At 36.0% G+C, this 24,774-nt stretch overlaps 1 protein-coding gene across 1 annotated transcript in view; it reads left to right on the forward strand.

The window, feature by feature from the left end:
- TRHDE (thyrotropin releasing hormone degrading enzyme) overlaps positions 1-24,774 on the forward strand; it is a 463,679-nt gene that overhangs the window by 342,337 nt on the left and 96,568 nt on the right. Inside the window, exons 10-12 of the mRNA XM_027874288.1 lie at positions 5,557-5,645; positions 18,144-18,274; positions 18,371-18,426. Coding sequence (XP_027730089.1) covers positions 5,557-5,645; positions 18,144-18,274; positions 18,371-18,426 — 276 coding nt within the window. The remainder of the gene's footprint in view (positions 1-5,556; positions 5,646-18,143; positions 18,275-18,370; positions 18,427-24,774) is intronic.

A 24,774-nucleotide genomic window follows, 5' to 3' on the forward strand; every position in this document is an offset into this window, starting at 1 on the left:
TGAACCAAACATTTGGGATGTTGAGTTTATTGTTTTAGGCTTCATTTTGGTCAGTAAGATCACAGCTAAAGATACATTTCTGTACTCACTATCTACCTCACTAACTCCAAGTTTCTCCCAAACTCTACAGGAAATTTGTTAGTATAAGGAAGTAGTGGAAAGATAAATGGGAGTCTATGCAAAATTGCAACACAAAGAAAAAAAAAACACAGTTGCTTTTGAAGGGCCATGCAAATGCCTCTTAGGCTTATGGACCTAGAAGGGACCTAACAGAGATCCTCTAGCTTAACCTATTCATTCTGCAGAGAAGGAAACTGAATTTCATTGAAGGAAGTAACTGGTAAGGCCACATGGGTAGTAAATGATGGGGCCATGAAGGTAGTGATACAAATGAAGGTAGTGATACAAATAGCAAGCTGTTAAGTCATGTAGCTGTAAGATTATTGGAAGGAATTCTTTGAGTCCTATAGTCTAAGAATTCTACTGATCATGTCGCTTGGATTTTCTTTCTGTCCAAAGACTATAGTATCAGTCATAGACTGCTGAAATTTCTAGGCTATTTTCACAAAGTCTTTCATGAGGTTTCATTCAAATCTACCTCACTTTTTTTTAGGGATTTGTGCTTACTTTCAAGAAATTTCAGACTGTTGTCAGAGTGTGCTTTGTTTAAAAATCTTCAATGGCACATGTATTGATCTGTTATCTAAATCAAAGTCTAACACATGCATGAATACAATCATCTAGTGATTTTCCCGGGTAGTATAGTAAATTAAAAACAAATCTTTGGGTATATTGAATTTCTTTATTTAACACATAAAATGGAGCCACTAATATTCATGCAGGATTGAAGATGCAAAAATATAATCCATTTTCAACATAATCTGGTGTTGTCTTAGGCTGACTTTCACTGCATATTACCCAGGCATCTTCACTCAGCTGTCTTTAGGGTCTTCCGGCCTTTTAAGCTGTGATAACAAAGGATGTAATTGCCATGTAGTCATTGATTTTTAAAATAGATTTTATGTAAACTACAAATAATTGTTGCATGAAAAATTTGGAAAAACACAATTTTATGTCCCTCAAACATTCAGCCCTTCAAGAACATACAGAATCTGAATATGCTTGCTAGCTTACAGTCTTGAAATCTGTCCTTGAGGAAAGCATGCAATGGTCTATGTGTGCCCATGGGACCCACACAGTGTTAATGTTAGAAATCATATAATATAAAATGTGTACTTTAAAACAGTTACAGTCCCTGAATTTATATAATCCAAATACTGTATAATTAACTGATTTGCATCTGAACAGCTACTTGATGCAATGTCTCCTGTTTAGAAAGCGTCCTTAAATTATAAGGTAGTTGCTGTAAACAACACACAGGTATGGTTAAAAATCTCGTTTTCCCTCTGTGGTTTAGGCAGTGTTGTTGTAACCTAGAAGAGAGGAACCTGCTAATTTTGATTATAATCTGTTTAATTTAGTTATTTACTGGAATAACAGCTTATGTGGACACAAAATGAAAAGACTCAATGGTATTTTCTTAACGGCCTTATTATGTGAATGGTAATTGCAATGAAATAAAAGCCTTTTGGAGTATGGTGGGAGCAACCAGCATTCAGCACCTGAAGACTCGTACCCGGCATACTGGCCCCATCATTTACTACCCATGTGGCCTTACCAGTTACTTCCTTCAATGAAATTCAGTTTCCTTCTCTGCAGAATGAATAGGTTAAGCTAGAGGATCTCTGTTAGGTCCCTTCTAGGTCCATAAGCCTAAGAGGCATTTGCATGGCCCTTCAAAAGCAACTGTGTTTTTTTTTTCTTTGTGTTGCAATTTTGCATAGACTCCCATTTATCTTTCCACTACTTCCTTATACTAACAATTTCCTGTAGAGTTTGGGAGAAACTTGGAGTTAGTGAGGTAGATAGTGAGTACAGAAATGTATCTTTAGCTGTGATCTCACTGACCAAAATTGGACTGGATCCTAAATTTAAGTTCTTATCGTAGCCCCCAAGATGCCTGCCTTGGACACGACATGGCGTAGTCTTGAAGCCAAGAAGAATTGACTTCATATTCTACCCCTGATTTTTATACCCTCCATTTTCATCCTGTTTTGTGGTCATTTAGCCTCTGAATGCCCCCAGATAATGCTCTGTGAATATAAGTTATATGCCATTAACTTATTTACATTAAAGAGCAAGTTTCCACATCAGGAGTTCCCTTTCCCTTTCTTCCCCCTGAAAAAAAAAATTAACTTTGACTACAGGTTTACCATCATTTTACCTTAGCCTGTAGTCCTGCTGAGAGTTGTTGGTTTGGAAATTCTCTTGTGAATCTGAGTCAATTGTTCAATTAACCAGTTATTTAATTATGAAACAATTTGCATAAACATATTTTGGAGAAAGTATTGTTTTTAGAAAAGGGCAAAGGTCAAACAAGTCTTAAAAGTAACGCTTATGAAGTATCCTTTCTCTTGCTTTGCTTACAATTAGTCCCTGATACTTACTGGGTCCCCAGGGGTACCTCTACTATCTAAGGTGCTTAGGGAAACACACTAAAAAAAAAGAAACATGACTCTTGCCTGTTATAGTTTTAGGATCAGTAGATGTCATCGTTGCATCATAACGTGCAGCATTAAGCATAACCCTGTTTAATTCTTAACACTTCTTTAATTTTTGTCCAATGTCCTGTACATAGTAGGCAGTTGGCATTGTTCAGTCATTTTCAGTCATGTCTGACTCTTCGTGATCCCGTTCAGGGTTTTCTTGGCAAAAATACTGGGGTGGTTTGTCATTTCCTTCTCTAGCTTATTTTACAGGTGAGAAACTGAGACAAACAGGGTTAAATGACTCACCCAGGGTCAGCGTCTGAGGTCAGAGTTGAACTCAGAAAGATGAGTCTTCCTGACTCCAGGCCCAGTGCTCTATCTACTGGGCCACCTTGCTGCCCCAGGCAACTTTTGCTAATAAAGGATATTCTTTTAGAATCCTGACTTTAAAACTTTCCATTTTGGCTTCCTGCAGTGAAAGTAAGGGTGGAGATCTTGCTACAATTTTTTGTTTGAGCTTTTAACATTATAGAAATCCATTTTTTTTTCATTTGTTTAGGGGGATGGAATACTGAATAGCAACATGGGTCAAATCCTATTGCCCTAGTTCAGATTCAGTCAAAGGGCCACACCTAACGGGGCACACGTCTCCAGGCCACAGGTTTTCCAGCCCTGCTCCTGGGCTATACCTCTGAAAAATTGCTCTAAATTGCTCTGATTTTTTTTCATTGTGTTAAGATAACATTGTATTATATATGGCTTTTAAAAATTACCCTTTTGGGGCAGCTAGGTGGCACAGTGGATAGAGCACCGGCCTTGGAGTCGGAAGGACCTGAGTTCAAATCCGGCCTCGGACACATAACACTTACTAGGTGTGTGACCCTGGGCAAGTCACTTAACCCCGATTGCCTCACCTAAAAAACAAACAAACAAAAATGACCCTTTATTGGGGGCCTAGAAAACCTCTTTTAAAAGCAAAACAAACAGAACAAAATTTTCATTGTGCCTTACGCATATTCATCATAAAAAGATTTGACCTATTCACTCTAGGCTTTTTTACACCACTTAATTTTCTAAGGGTTTTTCCTATTATTAAAAATACAGTGTGATTCTCTCTTTATTTCTGAAATCAATTTTTTTCCCTTAAACACAACCAGAAATTGGCCTAATGGTGCTAAGATATTTCAAAATGGAAGATTAATGGTCTAATGAAGAAGCAAGCAAATGTGTGATGAAAATGGTCATAGTTAATATATGTTATAAACCAACATGCATCGTTATCAAGACTGCCAATGCATTTCATTAAGTTGCTATAGTTTCCCACAAAGGTGATGTGACTATGCCTTGAGACAAAGGACAAAATGTGGCAAATGGATTTTTGATCCAGAAGGTGGGGAATATGACCCTTAAGATTTTATGTTCATCTTTATTAAGTAACATTATGTAAGCGACTTTAACTTCTGTGCCACTATTCATCTGCAAAATAGAGATAATACCCTTCTTGCTGAATTGTTACGAGCAAGAATTAATAAGGAATATTGAAACTTTATAGAATCAGTGTTAATTAATCTCTTGATACTGAGAGACAATAAATGAATTCTAAACAGCAATCTGGATGAGGAACTCATTTCTGTTTCTGGTGTATTCCAATATTTGAATGGGATTGAGTGATATGTGGTGTTGATCAAGCTCATGGAACTGAAGTGAGCTCATTTGTGCTGTTGTAAAATGTAAATCCATCATTCACAAGGCAGATGCCTTCGTTGTTTTGTTCTGTTTTTTGACTTCTTAAAAATCAACCTTGGTTTTAAAATCAGCATGCTGCTATCATGTTTTATTGCCTATCTCAAGGTTCTATAGTTTCATCATTGTAGCTCTGGTCCCCATCAATTCAGATTGTAATAATGACTGACTCTAATGTTGGCCATATGCTATAGCTAGCTCATACCGGCTCATAGGAATCAGTTAATTTTTTTTGAAAAGAAGGAAATTTTTATTGGTATCTTGTTTTTTTACATCATCATAGTTATTCCCAGTGTCCCTTCTAGAGGGATATCCCCCCTAGAGAGCTATCCCATATGATAAATAGTATTTCTAGGGAGGAAAAATCAACACAGCTAATCAATACATAGAAAAAAAAATCTGAAATGTGTGATGTATAACATTTGTGGGCCTTCTATATCCATGAAGTAATGGGTTGGGACATTAGTTGTTGCATTTTCAATATACCTTGGAAATCAGCAAATGATGCAAAGCAGGGCTTGATTTCTTGTTTGGTTGATTGTCTAAACTTCAGAAAGTTATGAAGAATACTTATGAGTATCACATATATATATTCAGAGAACTGGTTACTAGGCAATTTTCAGTATATTCTCGACTGATGTAGGCTTTCAGAGTTGCAAAGAACCTTCTAATACCTGTGAGCTTTACTATAATCCTCTGAGGAAGGTACCTATTTTACAGAGGAGAAAACTGAGGTCCAAATAAGTTAAGTGACTTGATATTTACAAGTGGTAGGTTAAGGATTGAGCCTATGCATCTCTCACTTCTAAATTGAACAGCCATTCCATTGTACCACACTATCTCTCACGCGAAGGCCTGGCTTAGAATGAGCATTTCTGAAGTTGCTGTTAACACAAAGAAATGGAACCCAAAGAACACAAAATAAAAATAAATCCCTGACCTTTGTAAATTTAGCAACGTATACAATCCATCCCTGGGCCTTTACTTAAGACTTTTTCAACTCAATAGAACCTGGCTAATCACCTGTGATGTACTGGCATAACTTACCTTTGAGACCCCAGAAACATACCACATTGAGGCCTCCAGCAGAGACGTATTAGTCTTCCAGAAATAGTCTTTTGATCTGCTGGACTTAGTTCTTGTAACATGCATGAATTCCTTTTGTATCTTCTGTTTTTAACACAAATTCTATATGAAACAGGCCCTCAGAAAATGTATATTGTCGTTGCTGTTGTGTTCTTAACATGTATCCTTTATTTTGCAGTTACCTATGGCAGATCCCATTAACCATTGCAGTAGGAAATCGGAGCCATATCTCATCAGAGATAATTATATGGGTGTGTAACAAATCAGGTAAAGATATCCTTCCTCTGTGGGTTTGTGCGTGAACTGTTTCTCTAGGTTTGACTATGGATAACAATTTAGGTGCTAGGAATGTGGGGCCAAGTATCAGGAAAATAAGGGGAAGACAACAAGTTTTGAAAGTTGAGAGAAAGGAAGGAAAGCATGTTTGTCCACTAAATTAGAGGGAACGATGAAAAATCTCCTTAAAGAAAGATTTTTTAAATCAATAAATGTGTTGAGTGTACATGAGAGGCAGCATCAGGTAGGGAGATAGAGGGTGGACCTTGGAATCAAGAAGAGCTAAATTCAAGTCCTTCTTCTGAAGAATACTAAGTAGGTGGCCTGAGGCAAATCACTTAACTTCAAAGTTTCACCTTACTAATTTGCAAGAATGGAGGGAATTTTTCCACTGGGAAATACACATTTATAAATTTTAGTTAGATTCAAGGTACTTTGGGAGGGAGGGTATTAGTAGCTGGGGGAATGTGGGAAGATTTTGTGTAGAAAATGTTCATAAAGGGAAAGAAGGCCTCATTGAGGTAAAAGGAGTACTTTCCAGGCATAGGGGGCCAGCTAACAGTGCACAGACACAGAGATAGGAGAGGAGTGTTCATTCTGATTTACAGAGATAAGGCCAGTTTGGCTAGATGGCAGAATTCGGGAAAGGGAGTAATGTTCAGTGAGACTAGAAAGATAGATTGGATCCACGTTGTTTTGGGTTTTCATAATTAAACAGAGGGATTTATATTTCACCCTAGAGACAATAGAAAACAAAGGAGTTTATTGAGGAGGGGTGTCCGATCAGGCTTTAAGGTAAATCACTTTGGCAGCATTGTGGAGGATGGAATAAAGTGAAGGTAAACAAGTAAACCAATTCAGAGGCTTGTAGCAATAATCTGGGTGAGAGGTGATGAGGATCTGGACTAGGGTGCTAGTTGAGTGATTAGTGAGAAAGGATTGGATGCACTAGATGCTGTTGATTAAAAGGCAAGGTTTGGCAATGAAATATATATGGTGAGAGAGAGTGAGGAGTCCAGGTTAATTCTAGAGTTTTAAACCTTGGATACTGAGAAGGTGATGGAGCCCTTGACAAAAACAGTGATGTTTGGAAGAAGTGAATGTTTTAGAAAATTATAATGTGTTTAGTTTTAGAGTGGTTCAATTTGAGATGCCTTTAGAATACCTAGTTTGAAATGTCCATTAGGGTGTCAGGACTGAAGCTTAGGGGAGTGACCCTGAGTCATTTTCACATTAATGATCGTTAAACTCTTGGGAACTGTTGAGATTACTAAGAAAGAGTAAAGAGGGAGGAGAGAAGAGGACTTAGGATAGAATCTTGGGGAATACTCACAGTTAGGGGATATTATATGGATAATGGTCCAGCAAGAAGACTGAGGAGTGGCTTTTTGGTAGAGATGCAAATAAATGTTACATTTACTCAACAAAGATTGAGCATGTATTCTATAAAAAGTATGTACATACTTACTCTGAAAAGTCAAGAGAGGCCTGCCCCATTGCAAAACTCCTTTTAACTCTCTCTTAGATTAGATAAAGTAGAACCAGAATAGATTAATGTAATGAAAACCTTGACCCTCAGTTTCCCCATCTGTAAAATGATGATAATGATGCCTATAGAACTTCTTCAAAGCATTGTTTGAGGATTAAATGACACATTGTGTATAAAATGATTTGTAAATCACTTAATCACACAGGGATTTTGTAAATCTTATAGTGCTATCCTTCTACCAGGGTAGATGGGCAACTAATTAGTTACTTCTAACTAATAGTTGCCTGGAATACTGAGAGTTTAAGTGTCCAGAGTCACAAAATAAATATGTGTCAAGAGGCAGGTCTTAAACTCAGGTCTTTAATGGCAGCCTTATAGCTACTACATCATATTGCTTTTCTAAGCCATATACATATACATACGCATATGCATATACATATATACATATATGTATATATACATGCATATATTTAATATTATTGCTATATAAGAGAATTTATTAGATTATTATCTTTGATTTATTTTTAAGAGCTTGCCATCAAAATTTAATGTGTTGAATCAAGGTTGTAAGCAGGTATGTGTACTGTGTTTATCAATCAAAACTGAGTGTTTTCTTTGACTAAGTGTTTTCTGGGTAGTTTTCTTGGTTTGTACTGAAATGACCAATAAGAAGTTTATTTTTTTTTTAAAACAGATCAAATGCCTTTGGAAGATATCTCTTAGTATAGATTCCCCTAACCAGCTTGAATTAGGTCAGTAGTTGAAAATAAAGGTAGATTTTCCCATTGGAAAATTAATGAAGAGAGTAGCAGAAAGAGGGCTGCAGAAGTTGAGACATGTCCAGCATGGAACCTTGACCTGAAAAGAGTCGGGGACCTCCAAAAGAGTTTGATTCTTTTAGTTATTCTTTCTTATTTTCCTCTTCTATTGGTTCTGAGAATCAAATTCTCAAGGAATTCCTTTATCAAGAATAATGTTTTTGTTTGTTTTTGCTTGGGGGAGGGGTTTGGACTTCTGACTTCTTTCGTACATGGACTTCCCAATGCGTCAATTCCCTCCATTGATGCAGATTGACGATTTTTCTGTTACTTATCATCTTACAGTGTTGGCTTGAGATTAAGGGATTTGTCCGTGATAAAGTATGTGTAAGAGGCAGATCTTGAGCCTGGATAGATGTAACTCCAAGGCTGGCCCTCTATTCACTACGTCATGTTGCTTCTCAAATAACAATAGTAGCTATATTGGTTTAACACATGATGGTTTGCAAAGTTCCTTAGGTGTATTATCTCGTTGGATCCCCACAGCAACCCTAGGTACAGAAGGCAAGTATTATCCCTATTTTATAAATACATAAAATGATTACCAGAGAGGTTAAGAAATTTGCCCATGGTCACATAGCTACTAAATGGCACAGCTGGGATTTCAGTCTAAATATGTTGACTCTTAAGTTCAGCTGTTCCTTCTGCTCTACAACATGAATTACTTTTAGACTCATTTTTTTTTTTTGGTATAAAATCTTATGCTCATTGCCTTCTCCAAGTATTTGATCTAGAGAACTTTCACTAGCCTCAAAGTTTGACTTACGTAGCAAACAGAAGTAGGTTGTGGTTTTGAATGATCAACAGTGGCTATTTCCCTTTCATGGTTATTCTATTCTATTATTTATATTATATTTATCATATCATTTTATATTTTATTTGAGAATATGGAAAAATATGTTTGAAGAAAAATATCACCGAATAGCTACTTGAATCATCTTTGAAATGTAGTGTCAAAAACGTGTATTTCTTTGAAATATCTTACCTAGGAATAGGAAGAATAGTTTTGCTATTTAAAAATTGCCTAGTGGAAGGCTTACCATTATCACTGTCATTAATTTTTTTAAAAAAAGGCAACATGACCCAATCAATACAATGCTGAATTCAAGATGACCTTCCTTCAACGTCTGCCTCTGACACTGACTAGCTTTGTGGCCCTGGGCTAGTAATTTAATTTCTGTGCACCTCAGACAACTTCCCTAGGACCTATCCATTAAGTCTTCAGCCTTATCTTGGTGAAAGGGAGTTTCTACAATGGGAGTTACCTAAGCTGCCAGAATCATAATTCCTGAGTGCAGCTAATAATTACATAGGGCTTTGAGGTTTGTCACATGCTTTACTTAATTTTCTCTTTTTATTCTCACCACAAATCTGTGTGGTATAGGTACTAGAGGTATTATTATCCTTAATTTACAGATGAGGAAACTAATACATGACGTTAAATGGTTGGTGTTGAGTTCACTTAGCTAGGAAGTGTTTTAGGAAGGATTTAAAACTGGGTCATTCTGATTTCAAGTTTAACACTCTTTCCATAGAGTGCAAAGCAAAGGGGATATTGCTTTGAGGTGTAAATTTGAATTGTTAATCACCAAAACTGTCCAGATCTGGTGGCTAATGGTGGAGAGAATCCAGAAGAAACATTGGAAGAAATACTGTCTTGCCTGTAGGTTCACCTGTTTTAAGAGCAATCACTATGATTGCATCACACACACACACACACACACACACACTCAGCAATCTACAGTGAGGATTAGAAAACCTTGCACCTTTTCTTTTTTTTTTCTTCTTTTTTTGCTTTCTCACGTTCTCTGAAAAGAACAAAGCAGGTCATTTATACAAATAATGGTTTTAATTGACTCAAAAAGGCAAAATTAATGCCATGGGAATATTCTTTAAAAAGAAAGGTTGGAAGATATTTTCTTAGTCAAGATGAAGGCAGGAATTTCTTTTTAAATCTCCTTTATTATTGTATATTTTTCAGATCTCATTCAAAGAGAAAGAAAAATTATACATATCAATTACAATGCCAAAAACAAATTTAATCAAATGTGGCCATTTCTGATAGTGAGAATTCATTAAGAAAATCAATAAGGCCAAGCTATTTTTTTAAACTTACCTGAGGTGTATATTTGATTTGAAGCATTATATTTTTGAACAATGGGATTTTAAGATAATTTTTAATAACATCCTTATTGAAGAGAAGAATTAGAAAAAAAAAACTTTTAAAAGAAAATCCAGATTGGATAAAATGTGGATAATTTTAGCTCCAAAGAAAATTTTATTTTTCAAGCTTAAGTGTAGATTTAGGTCAAACCATTTAAAAAAAAGCTTCATTGTTGCCTTCCTACCATAAATTTGATGGTAAGTGAAATATATATACATTAATATATTCAGTGTCTAATTTCTTGACTGTTTAATTGCCTTACCTCTACAAATGGTTAAAGGGATTGGAAAAATTTAAAGGGACTATATTTGGGATTTAGGAGACACAATACTGCTATACTTCCCATGTGACCTTGAACAAGTCAATTTATCCCTCTCTGTTTCAGTTCCTTTCTGTATAGAATTAGGAAATCCCAGCTCTAAAATTCTGTGATTATAAAAAGTCCATTTGTATGGAAGGGAGGCATCAATTGTATTCTCACAGTGAGACAAAAAAGTTCTGTTGAGTATGACCATGGAAAGTCTGCTGGATCTCAATTTGAGTTTGGGCTCTGCCAATTACTACTTGGTTGACTTTGAGCAAGTCATTTAACCTCTCTGGGTCTCAATTTCCTCAAATATAAACTAAGGATTTTGGAATAGATGCCTTCTAAGGTCCTTCCCAGAACGAAATGAGTGTATGTGTGATGTTACAGATTGCCATCCCTCAACTTTGAATAAATGTATTATATGTTACCAAATACTCCCAGGTTTGAGACTGAGATTTGGAAAGTGTGTGTCATTTGCTAGTCATCTACAGAGCATGTTCTCTTCAGAGTAATGCCAGTCCTTTACACAATATTCAAGTGTTTATAAGCCGATTATTTTATTTGGTCCTCACAGCAGTACTGTGAGGTCAGTGTTGTTATCCTCTTTCTAGCCAAAAGTGTTTTGGAGATTTCACTTTCTCTTCTTTCTACTATAGCTCTAGTTGCTTTCTCAGTCTCATTTGCTCTCTAAGAAATTCAAGATGTAGTATCTTATAAAACACAAACGACTCTGTTTCCTGGTGTAAAAGTCTTAATATCATTCTCCATAATGCCAATCTTAATAGCATTCCAAAAGTATGTTTTGGCTGTTGATTGCCCCTTCAAGAAATGTGCCACTATGCAACTTTTCATAATGAAGGCAGTCTGGACACTTTCCATTCTGGGATACTGAAAATGACTCCTGTAAAATTCATTCCTTGCCATTGGTCCATTTGAAGGTTTTCTAAGAAGCCTAAATTAGCTAATACTGGAAAGATATTTAAAAATCTGTTACCTGCTCTCTCTCCAGAAATAGTTTCTGCAATAGAAACCTGAAAATGTTAATAAAAAGTAGTAGCAATTCAATTTTACTTTTCAATTTACTCATGGCAAATTAAAAAAGTAGTTGGTACATGCCCTTTTAATACTTGTCAATCTTGGTTGAAACATGGTTTTATTTTTCTAAGTCTTAACATCACTTTAACTGTGACCTGCCCATAATGCTTAGAATGGCCTGTGTAAAACGTTAGCACAATGAGTGAATGAAATCACAGCAAGTAGGCTACCTGCTGTGACTTTTAACATCAGTTTAATGTTAGAGAAGTCCCACCTGATTGGTATAATGGAATCTTAGAACTTGAATTCACATCCTGGCTCTGCTACTGATTAACTGAGTGACCTAATAGAACTGAGCTTCATACTATGTTATTTCAGTAAATGTCTTTGCTTTCCAATGACTACTTCAGCTACCTACCATTTCAAGATTGTCCCATTGATTTGCAGCTCATGAGCTAGAGTTAGATTTTTAGTGTGGACCCAGTGAATACCTTAAACCTGAGGTTGTCATTCTCACATGGGGACTAATATTTTTTTTATTCAGTGATGTTGTAGGGCTATAAATCATTGAAGACCACAGTCTAAGAAAAATCAAAATGGCAGCCTACCTAAAGGGCAATAACAAAACAGATGATGAGTGTAGGGAGGCTGTATCATTTTAATAATGATGACTTGTACAAAAGGAGTGGCATAAAAGACATAATCAAGAACATATGAGACTGGAGAAAGAGGAGAGATAGCCATCCAATGATATGATGTATCCCTGCCAGACAATGTAGTGATACACTGGTAAAACTGGGAGAATTAAAAGACCCAGAATGATGGGAAGATCTCTATTGTATTGAGTAGATCCTCTAATGTTTATAATCCACTGCTTCCTCTAGCATGGCACTGTGATTCAATGGAAAGATCACTGGATCTAGAGTCAAAGTCCTCAATCTGCCCCTGTGAAATCATGGGCAAATCATTTTCATTCTCTGGGTGTCCGTTTGTTCATCTGTAAAAGGAAGGAGCTTAGAGTGTGCTATCTTTAATGTCTCTTCTGTCTCTAAATCTGTAATCCATTATTTATAAGAAGATATGAATGGGTTATGATCTGTGCCAAGAGGGGAATACCCAGTCATCACATATTGGTCCAAGGGTGGGCATTTTGTTTGTTTCTTCTATGCCCTGCCTCATTTTTTTAATAAATGAAGTTACAGGATCTAAGGTTATTTCTAGGGGTTTCTATTAATTATTAAATTTAATTTAATATTGTTCTTAAAAAGACAAACTATTTTTACAGTAATCATTATCACAGAAGTTGGGAAAATAATTTATACTTACTTTGACACATTTTATGAAGTTATAAAGACTCATTTGTTTGAGATGGGACCTTTGTGATGACAACTACAACAACTTTCTTAGGTTACAGGTGATACAGATAATAACATCAGCATTAATATAGCACTTTGAGGTTTGCAAATTCCTATGTAAATATTTTCCAATTTTTTACAACGCTAGGTCTAGAATTCATACCTTCTACTTCCCAGAAGTCCTTTCTCTTGAAAATATTTTGTATTAATTTCATACAATATTTTTTATTTGCCTATATTGTCAATAGCACATGCCCTTCTCCTGTCTTCCTTCCACCCCCAAGACTTTGGGTTCACATGAACTGAATCTGATCTTGGGAGCTGACCTAAAAGGTTTATTTTTCTTTTCACTCAATGTGCCTTCCCAAAGTTGCACTTATAGCTAATGATTAACTCATGTCTATTTACCACAAATATGGGCAACAAGGTTTCTAGTTACTATCTAAGCATTCAAGGAAACAACTACATATAAGTAGATGATTCAGCCTTTATTTATATAAGGAAGCAATTACATATGAGTAGATGGTGCAGATGGATGGTGCAGTAGATAAAGGGTCACGTCTAGTGTCAGGAAGAGTTGTGTTTGTGAGTTCAACTCTGTCCTGAGATACTAGCTAGGCAAGTCATTAAACCCCATTTTCCTTAGTTTCCTCATCTATAAAATGAACTGGAGAAGGAAATGGCAAACCACTCCAGTATCTTTGCCAAAAAAACCTCAAATGGGGTCATGGAGATATTTGGACATGACTGAAAAGTGACTGAACAACAGGCAAAAATCTTTATTTCACCTTACAGAAAATGAAGAAAATACAAAGGACTCACAGGATCCTATGAAAATATAGAGGAAAAAAACATAAAACCCTTATAGATGTTCCCCTGGAAGGTTTTGAACTCAAGTTTCCACTGTGACAACACTCCAACATTCTGATGACTCTCTGGTGTCTGCCATATGGTTCTACCCAGTTTCCCCAAGACTGTGGTTTAGAATCTTCCCCCCTCAGAAAGAAAACAGATTTTGGTTATACCAAATGAACAATCTACTTTTCTTTTAGATGTATGTTATTTAGAAAACTCACTGAAAAGCAATTCTTTTCTTCTTACCTTCAGTTTCATCGTTTTAACCCTTACTTTTCCTCTTGTGGTAGAAATCACATGACCATTACTCTTCTTTCTGTAAAAGTGATGCTACACATGAAATAACCTTCTGTATCTAGAACATCTAATCTGTAAGGCTAGGATTACTTTCAAAGCAACTCCCCAAGGCTGATTCTGAAATCTATGTTATTTTCTCGAAGTCTGGGATTATACAATCTAGGGAATAAAAAAAATACCCTACAACCCTACCTCTTTTTAGGAGATGGATTTTGAAAAAAAAAAACAACAAAACCCCAGGTAGGGTGGGCAAGCAGGTGTTTGCTTCTGCCATGTAGATTCTGCAAGAACTCTATCATTGTCCTGGCTGCTATCTTTTTGACTTGGAAAGTCTATTGACTCTAGGAGTAGACACTGGCTCTGAAATCTATATTTTAACATGGTAAGTGTAATGTGTTCCTTCCCCCAACACTATCAAGCACAGGTTGCCTCTCCTACACATCTCCAACCTGCAGGATTCAGGCCAAATACACTAGGCTTTGGTCTATGCTTTGAACAAAGAGATGGTGAAAAGGGCCTGAGCATATCTGTCTTCTAGCTCAGTTTTAGGGGTAGTTCCCATGAAAAGAGTCCATCCTTCTGAGTCTCAGCCAGCCAGCCTTCTTGGGGCATCATCAGTCCCTGAAATCTAATAACGCCAATATGGTAACTCTGCATGATATACAAGTCCATTGCCAATCAAGGAGCTCATTAAAATGATGAGATAACTCTCTGGATCAACCTCCATTAAGCTTACTTGAGTGCATCTTGTATCCTAGCTCTATACCATCCCCCCTCCCAGTAGATTCTAAGCTTCTTGAGGACAGGCACTTGTAAAATTTTGTTTTTATATCACTAGTTCCTAACACAGTGCCTTATACATAGTAGCCACTTAGTAAGTGTATGTTTAATTTAATATATTATGTTTGTACTCTTTTGAAGGAAAATGTTAATGCAAAAATGAACTTCAGTGAACATTCAAGAACATTCTATAGGGGAATTTACCCAGGCATTTTCTCTGAGTACTTCCCGGTAATTTCATTTTTGCCATAGCTTCAGTCAGCCTGCATAGTTAAAAAGCAAGGAGTTGTCAGCATTATTAGGTTTTGGTCCTTTGGTCTTATAGACTCATTTCCTTAATTCTGCTTTTCCTGAAGAATGAAAGAATAAAAGGGGATAGACCATTGGGCCTGGAGTCAGGGCCCGAATTCAAATCCAGCCTCAGACACTTACTAGCTATCTGACCCTGGGCAAGTCACTTTACCCTGTTTGCCTCATTTTCCTCATTGATAAAAGGAGCTGGAGAAAGAAATGACAAAGCACTCCACTATCTTTGCCAAGAAAAACCCAAATGGGGGTCACAAAGAGTCAGACACGGCTGAAAAATGACAAGAAATGACTGAACAACAACAAAAAATTGTTTGGGAATAAGACAAGAGCCCAGTGCAGTCTAGGGCTTTCCCAGGTACTTTCCCTTATGTATCTCTACCTTTGGGGAGGCTTCAGAAAGATATGCCTTATATGTTCCCTCCAATTTAGTCATATAGCAAAACATCCTGGGGAATTTATTGGGGAATCTAGATGACAAGGTTCACAATCCACTTATGCTTGGTAACCCCTCCTGAGTTTCTTCCTCCTCCTCTGGATGAAAAAAAAAATAATTTTCATATAATTTCCATAGCTATATTAATCAATCAGTTATTAAGCATTACTCTGTGGTAGTCTAAGAGTATGGAAGAGTGGATAGCCAGCCTCAACTCCAGGAAGGTTTGAATTCTACCAACTGGAAATTACTATTAACAATTTTATCCAAGTATCTACATTGGAATGATGACTAAGGTTCACAATGATAACCCTGAGCCTAAAAGGGTGGGAGGTAGTTATGAAATCAGCAAAGAAAAATATTATTAATTCAGTCCAATTTTAATGGGAAGTCATCATATTCTGATTCTTTGAAAATGAGTCACCCATGTATAGCAGAGAACAAAACATTTGAAACAATTGGAACGCTTCATTTCAATGCCATGAATAATTATGGCTAGTTAACACTCTAACAACCATGTTACTGGATTATTAGAAGCAAAGATTTAGAGCTGGAAGGACCATTGAATTCATCCTTTCATTTTACAGATGAGGAAACAAAGGTTGAGCAGTTAAGTGAATACCTAAGATCACAAAGGTAGTATCTAAAGGAGAGTTTGAATTTAGGTCTTTCTGACTCCAAAGAGCAATAGTCTATCCACTCTGCCACCTAGCTTCTGCATATTTTCTTTCTAGGTAGTTGCCGTGTAAGCTTTTTATCCATAGGGCCATACTGTGTGTAGTGTTACAGTTGTTTTCTTTTTCTAAAACATGATATCCAGTGCTTTAATGGAAAAATATTGTGAAGGGATAAAGATTAGCAGATAGTTTTAAAACTTCTCTAGTATTTTATTTTAAATCAACTTTTAATTGAAAAAAGCTAGAAAAAATGTTGTTTTATGGCTTGTGGTGAGCAAAATGGAAAACAAAATAAAATTTGCAGGGTAAAACATAGAAAGTGGCCATTGTTTCATAACTGGATTACTCCTTTGGGCCTTTGAGGGGGGTGACTGGAGATGGTTGAAAAAAAAAGGTCAATGAAAAGAGAATGGACGTCTGAAGCTGAGATACACATTACTCCATAATTTATAGGCCTTTAGCCATAAGGTTGAACACTACAGAATACTGGCAGATATGTGACTTTTGACAAGTTTTCCTGTATTTGAGACCTAACTGAAAAATGTAAAATACAATGCTGACTGTATATATATAAATGTAATGCCTTAAGGAAGCTCCAAGATCCACACTGGAGCCTGCAGTAGGAAGGTCCTAACATTTGTGAAAATTATTATACTCCTTAATTCAAAAGGATAACTGTAGAAATGATTTTCTATAGAAACAGCATCTTGGCATCCTAGTCTCTGCCTTTGTCATGGAAGTTGGTCCTTTACCCTTGAAAATTCAGTGTTGGCTCTTTGGCCCACCACATTGTATATAGAATACAACATGTACTTCAGCTCCAATCTTGGGCTCCAAAGACACTAACCAGGAATTCTGAAGAAATGTGGTTTTGCTAATTGATTAAGGAGCATTTTTTAAGTGATCAGAAATCCTTTTAAAATATATCTCACAATTGTAGAGCAATAAAAGTCTACCATCCTGTAAAGTAAGTAGTACATATATATCATTATCCCCTTATTGGAGTGGAAGAGACCAGTTCTCAAAGGGGTTAAATGATTCACCTGCAGTTATAAGTGGTATTCTTGGGATTTGAAAGTAGGTGTCCTGACTGCCAGACTAGTTTTCTTTCTTTATCATGCTGCCTCTTACATGTACTATCCCCTCTTTGGTTAATCACTAGATTACTGGGGAGGTCTGAAATTCAGAATGTGCAAGCAACCTTCCTTGTAATGTTTTCCTTAGTTCTTCTTCTAATTGAATCACTCAATGAATAGTAACCAGTTTTCTAAATACCAACCAATGAAATGATTGCTTTAAGCAGAATCTGATGCATCCATTCATTCTAAGTATACTTAGAAATATAGTTAGCTTAAACAACTAAATTCCCAGTTGTCAATATTTATAGACAGTGATGTCACTTATTTAATATTGCTTTGAAGATATCTAAAGAAAAAGCAAGAGAGGCTAATATTGAGTTTCCCAGAATAGAGTCTCCTGAGTTTTGAAAGTGTCTTTAATATTGAATGATATGGGTCGCTTATCAGACCTTATTAACTTCCTTTGCATTATACCATTTCATTAATTTCTCTCAATCCATATAGGCTCTAATTAGAAGTCAAGTAAAAATACTTGTAGCTTTCTAGTTATTTTTAAATTTGAGAAAGAAAAATGATATTTAGGGGATAAGCTTTATCAGGGAGAAACAGGTTAATTACAAAAACCAATTAGTTGGAGCAACCAAGATGAAAAATAACCCAAGGTCTTCTAGGACTGCCTAGATGTAAGTAATTATTTGATTTTAACTATCTTTGTTAGGAAAATATTAATTTGATAAATTGGTGGACTTAGAGAAAGAATTATTGGGAATGTTCTATTGGTATTTTAGACATCTAGTATTTACCAGTTAAGGGGAAAAAATCTGCCTAATGCCATTTTGAGATTTAAAACATGCTTAAGATCTGTTTTTCCCTTAAAACTATCCTTTCTAGAACATCACAGAATTACTTTGGACAAAGGAAGCTGGTTGCTGGGGAACATCAATCAAACTGGGTATTTTAGGGTCAACTATGATCTAAGGAACTGGAGATTATTAATTGACCAACTAATACAGAACCATGAGGTAAATACCAGATATGCTTATCAGAGATCAGCTTTGATACTGTACACTTATTTCTTCAATCCTAAATGGTTCCATCTTTCTGGTTGGTTCTCATAGGTTCTCTCTGTCAGTAATCGCGCAGGTTTGATCGATGATGCCTTCAGCCTAGCCAGGTATGTTCTTGACGGCCCTCCAAAATAAATGTATGTGACGATAATTTTTTTTTTGGCAAGGAGTTAACCTGTGTATGTATTTCAAATGTAAGAAAACTTTTTTTGAAAACTTTTCTCTGTAGTTAGGTCCATTTGGAGTATCAAAATAAACTAATTGCCGTCTCTAACTTGGGCTATTCTAGATCAGTACAATCCATAGGGTAGTCCTAAGTCTGGAAAAAGTTGATCAGTTTTTCACCAGATTAATTTTATGATTTGTTGATTGGAAATCTCTTTGTATTTTTACCAATGAACTTGACAAAATGACCCTCTCTCTATTTTTTTTTTAGGGACAGTGTCTTCAGATATTAACAATTTTTGATGTCTGACTTACAGAATGTGATCATTTTATGTGTTTTTATTGTGTGTGATCCATTTTGAAAAGTATTTTCTGCGTGAGGGTGCTAAGTATTCCACAAAGAAAGGAAACTCTTCTATATATAATAAGTATTGAAGTTATTAGTAGTATAAGGTTTTAGTAATTCTGAGTGTAGTACTAGAATTTTCTGTGGTCATAGAATTAGGCTCATTAAGATGAATGAATTTTTCTCCTAAACCTTAATTACATGAAAAATTTTCAGTTATAAATTTGGAAAAGGGACTCAATCTATAGAGTCACCATAAATATATCTATTAGTCCTTTTCCATGTTTAGATTATTTCATGTTCCAGTTAATGTTTTTAATCTTAGGAAATATCCTATATGAGATGTAGGTTAATATACCACTGCTCTCTGTGCCAAAACTCATCCCTGTTCATTTTATCTTGTCCTTGGGTAGTTACTTGAAACTAGTCAAATCTGTCTTTACAAATAGGAGAACAGACTTTACCCTATGAAAAGAACATTGCAATGTGCAAGGGGTTGGGGCTGCTTTATGAGTTTTAGTGTATTAAATCAAATTTCAATTCTTCTCTATGTACTAAAAAGCATATTGTGCCTTGTAGAGGCCTTATTCATCATCACTGGTGAGCTTAAAAAGAAGAAAGTGTATTAATTACTTTGATACAAGCAAAACTAAACTAAAGGAATAGGAGTATGACACAATACAGTCAAAACTTCAGTACCATGGTTCAGAATAAACTGGATGCTTAGGAATGAGGGAGAATGCATTTTGGGTAGTAATAAAGAAATTACATATGGTATTATGTATGTTTATACATATAAATATATACCCACATATATACACAATTACAGATTATTTATATTATATATCTCTACATATGTGTATATGTGTTATTCCATGCAGAAATATGTATCCATATGTATTTTAATACATGCAAAATTTATATATAATATATATATATATACAAACTCAGTATTAGGACCCCTCAACACGTTATAGAGGAAGAAAATAAACTTGTCCAGTGTTACCTCTTTGTCACATCAAGAAATTTTTAGGAAAGCAGGGAATTCTCTTTTCAAACAGATCTGTGACTGTTAGCACTGCTGTGAGCTAGGGCCCAGATGTTGCTTTCTAAGTTGGAGAGTATTTAAGTGACATGCATATATCTTCAGCACAAAGAGAAAATACACAAACAACAACAAAACTGAAATCTTAGGGAGATGACATGATTAAATTTGCCTAACACATAGCCAGTAAGCGTCAGAGGTATTTCTTGAGACCCAAACTCACTATGGAAATTGTACCAATTTAACAATGATTTTTATAGCGATGGGGGTAAGACAGTGGACTGGTGGTCACCATTTAAAGGAAAAGTTTGACTTAATAGAAGGAAACAGGGAGGCAGTTATGATATAGTAGAATGAGAACTGTCAAAGGACCTACTTAGGTTCTGCCGCTTGCTACCTGTGAGACATTGGGGAAGTCATTTGTCTTCTCTAGGCCTCAGGTTTCTCATCTGTAAGATGAAAGAGTTGGACTGAATAACTCCTTAGGACCTGTTCATCTCTAAATCTATAATACTTTAATGTTTGGTTGAACATCCAGAAGTGATTCAGATAGAAACATGTGAGGGGTTATAAAGTTGGCTGGTTGGGAACCTGGAAAACCATGACAAGAATTTTCATTTGCTTTATGTAAGAGATGATAGAGTATATGATGGGAAGGGAACACTTAGATTAGTCAGATTATAAACATAATATGTATAGAAGGTCATTTGGTCTGGGATAACAAAATTAGGAATATTCTTCCTCTACTCCCTGAATGCCTAGCTTTCTTCAAAGTTCAGCTTAAGTACCACCTCCCATATGAGATCATTCCAGTTATTGTACTCATTCCCTATCCCAGAAAGAAATTTTCATTTGCTTTGTACATATTTTTATTTACTCATCTGTGTACTTGTTTTCCTCAATAGAATGTTAAATTCCTTGAAATCAAAGACTGTTTTTTGTTTGTTTTAATATCCAGCATCTAGTGCAGTGCCTAGCACATAGTAAGTGGGTAATGAATGCCTGTTAAATTGTTGATTTGGCACCAGCTTTAATATTGAGGGAGGAAAACAGAAAGAATGGTAAAGGGAGCAATGTGAAGCTTTGCTCTGGAGTAACCCTTCAGGAATGGGTAGAGTGGTTGATTTGCTTCTATACTGGAACAGCTGGGCACTGGTAAAGGCTACGGGGCTTTAAGCAAGTAGTTTCACCTCATCTGAATCATTATGAGTTTAAGGTGATGACAAGAAATCTAAGCAGAAGTATCTCAAAAACAGTGAGTGGTGACACTAAAAGGAGAGGCAGAGAGATTTTTGAGTCATCAGCATTCAGGTGGTGGAAGTCATGAAAGGTATATTTAGTTCAACTGCACTGGATGAATAACATTTATAAATTAAGTTTGCTTGTGATCTGAGGCAAAGTAGAGCTGGAAATTCTAATTTGGAAGTCTGAAGAGTTGAAAATAAACAAGTGCTCATGTGTTTGTTATTGGTGCCCATCTTTGCTAAAGTACATCTCATTGTAAATAGATTAAGTATCTTACTAATTTGCTCTATTGACAGGGAAGCCATTAAGACATTATCAGTGAAGTGAAGAAATACAAAGATTAAATCAGAAAGATACATGGGGAAGAATCTTTCGTGGATCTGGAATTTAGCTTTAATTTTGTAGCAGACAGGTGAACATCTCCTAGTTACCTTTTACATTATTACTTTAGCTAGGAAAGACGTATGGCATGGTAGGTTAAGGGCCTCCCTTTCAGCTATCATTAACCGCAAATAGAACATGTGCATGCACATGCATAAACACACACATGCACACACTGCGCATATAAGCTATCAATTAGAGAAGTAATCATATTAGTTTGGAGAATCAATTTCTTAAAACAAATGATGAAATATAGAGAACAACAAACTTTTAAACAGAGATTGGTAAAGCATTCCACTCTCCTTGAAAGGAAGAGGCAAAAAAGCAGGGGAAAGAGGAAAGGAGTGAAGTTTGACCCAATATGTGGATTAATGTTACAGAATCTCCCCATTTCTCCAAGCTGGACTATATCATGCTGGCAACTTTAAACTCTCAGTGTAAGGCAGCTCCAAATCCTTCTGTCATCAGCGTTTCCTTTCTCTTTCTAATCACGACTCTCTTTCCCTTGTTCCATAGAGGACCATAACTTCTCTTCAGTGCTCTTGCTTGCTTCTCACCTCTCAAGAGGTCTAAGCTTCTCTCTCCTTTTTAGCCATGGGGTGGGACTGTCCTTTGATTCTTTCTTCATTCTGCTGTCACATCAACATCCATTTCCAGCTGTACTCTGACTCCCTCCTTAGGCAAGGAGTACCTATCCACATAGTACAATTTGTTTATCTCTTCCCTAACTGCTGGGTACCTAATTTGTCCCCAGTTCTTTGCTACCAAAAAAAAAATGATACTCAATATTTTGTACGTAAAGAACCCCTCTTTTGGTTTTAGATCTCTTCTGGGTTTATGCCTGTATTGAGCTCTCTGGGTCAAAGGATGTGGACATTTTAGTCACTTTTGGGAGGAAGGAAGGAAACCAAGCATTTATTCAGTCAGTCCATACATATTTATTAACTTACTATGTGAAAGGCAACGTGCTAAGTCCTGGGAATACAAAAAGAGGCAAAAGACAATCCTTGCTTTTAAGTAGCTTATAATCTAATGGGGAAGACAAGAAAGCAAATAAATACAAATAAGCTATATACAGGATAAACTGAAAAAAAAATTTTTTTAAGGAAATCTTTGATGAAATCCATAAAAGGAATACAATCCTGGGAACACCCTAACAATATGAACATATTGTTTAGGCTTCTTCACTATTAAAAATGGAGACAATAGAGTTGCCTCACTGCATGAAAACAAAACAAAACAAAACAAAACAATGTAATCTGATTAAGGACTATAATGCTTTGTGAATGTGTAATTATTTTTGCTAAAAAGGAACCTATGACTCTGAATGTTCCCCTCTTTTTTTATGCTATCTATATCTGAGGTATACTCCCAAGCTAATGAAAAAGATAGTTTCCAATCTTTGATACCATTTTGTTATGGAATTGCTTAATATTGTAGTTGTGATTAATAAAGCATTGATTGAAATGTATTGTATACTCCTGTTCATTGAGCTGGGAGATAAGTGTTTATTCTGTTTCTTGTTTTGAGGAAGGAGTCCATACCTGCTTACATACTTATCTTGGTCATCTTTTGTGAGGCCATCAGAATCTTTGCACAAAATAATTACAATTATTTGTGAAATTTTGAGAATAATAAAATGTTTCAAAATAAGATCCATCATTGACTGTGTTTTCAGTCTTCTATTGACTAAATGAATAGCATTTGCAATGTTTTCATAAACTCATCTGAAAAGATACAAAGTGTTTAGCACCAGAAACAGCAACTTGCAGACAGTGCCCTATTGAGGGGGTTCAGATTTTCAAACAATCAAATGAATCTGTTAGCTCATCGATGTGGGAATACCTTCTCATGATAGAGTTTGCAACCATTCCTTATGTATCCTGTGTAACTCCTGTATGTCCTCCCATAAATTCTCCACAAGGTTTCTCCACAGGACATGGGGGGGGGGGAAGTTTTCCTTGTTTTCTTCTGCCATAAAGAGGCTACAAGAGGATCACATTATCTGTCCAACAGTTAATCTTCACTGTCACTTGACAAACATCCCATCTTCTTTTCCACTCGTCCATTTCTTTTTAGAGCATCTTTTGTCCTGCTTCTGTTTCAAAGTTCTTTACTTATAATATGTTACAGTCTGCTCCTGCTTACCATATGACTGTCCATTGCCCTTTGGATGATTCTCACTTTTGTTTCCTTGGAGACTGTGGTTCTCCATGACTCACAGCCATACAACAACACCAGAAGGATGTTGGTGTGAAAAAGATGTCAGTCTTTTTTTGTTTCAGGTAATCCAAAGGGCAACAGACATCCTCAGATCAATGAGTCAAGGGATTTTAACTATCTTCTCTCTAGCCCACATCTTCAGATCTTTCTTATCTTTATTTAGTCTGCCTCTACGGATACATGGAGAAAATATCTACTCCTTTAATACTGAATTAGCAGTTAGGGGACCTGGCTTATAATTATTGCTGGACTTTAGGCAAGTCATTTGACTTTTCTAAGTCTCATTTTCTTCCTCTGTAAAATGAGAGAACAAGGGAATCTCTGAGATCATTTTCAGCTTCTGATTCTTTTTGCTTGCAACAATTTATAGAATTGATACTCAGCAATTCTGACTTTAAGCTAAGTTTATTTAGTATTTTCCCGCACGTAATTGAATCAAAAGTATTTTGAGAAATATTTTAAGGTCAATTCATTATGATGATCTGAGGTTTCTCTTCTTTCTTTGTAGCAATTGTCTGGTAACAATCTTAAAATATTTATACCTTTTTCTTCCCTGGTTTCCTTGCTCTGCAGTTACTTTTTAATTCTTCTAGCATTCTCTGGCTTTCTCAAGGTTAGAAAAGTGAGTTAACACATGCCTGTGAGCTATATATAGACTTTTGTTGAGGATGGAATCACAGATTTTGTCCTTGTGATGAGGCTTATAGATAGCTATGATATCAGCCACTTCTGAGAAGTACTGATCCGCAAAGGAATCAAGGGTAGTCTCAGTAGCTTTGCAGTTCTATAAGGAGAGCAGCCCTTCTTAGAGACAGTTTTAAATTGTATGGCATTAAATTGAAAACAAATTTATATTTGCTACGTGCCAAAACTTATGTTTGATCTATGTAAGGTAAAATGTTTAATATTAATACGTAACGACTCAGAGTGTTGAGTAGAATGTAATTAAGCAATACTTTGACATCATTCTGAAGGTTTACTCTATTGGCAGACCAAATAGCCTGAGCTGTTGAGCTGCAGAAGTGTGGATTAGTGGATTATGTTTGCACA

Source organism: Vombatus ursinus, unplaced genomic scaffold (assembly GCF_900497805.2).
Source record: "Vombatus ursinus unplaced genomic scaffold, bare-nosed wombat genome assembly UNPS02003292.1, whole genome shotgun sequence".
Lineage (NCBI taxonomy): Eukaryota > Metazoa > Chordata > Mammalia > Diprotodontia > Vombatidae > Vombatus > Vombatus ursinus.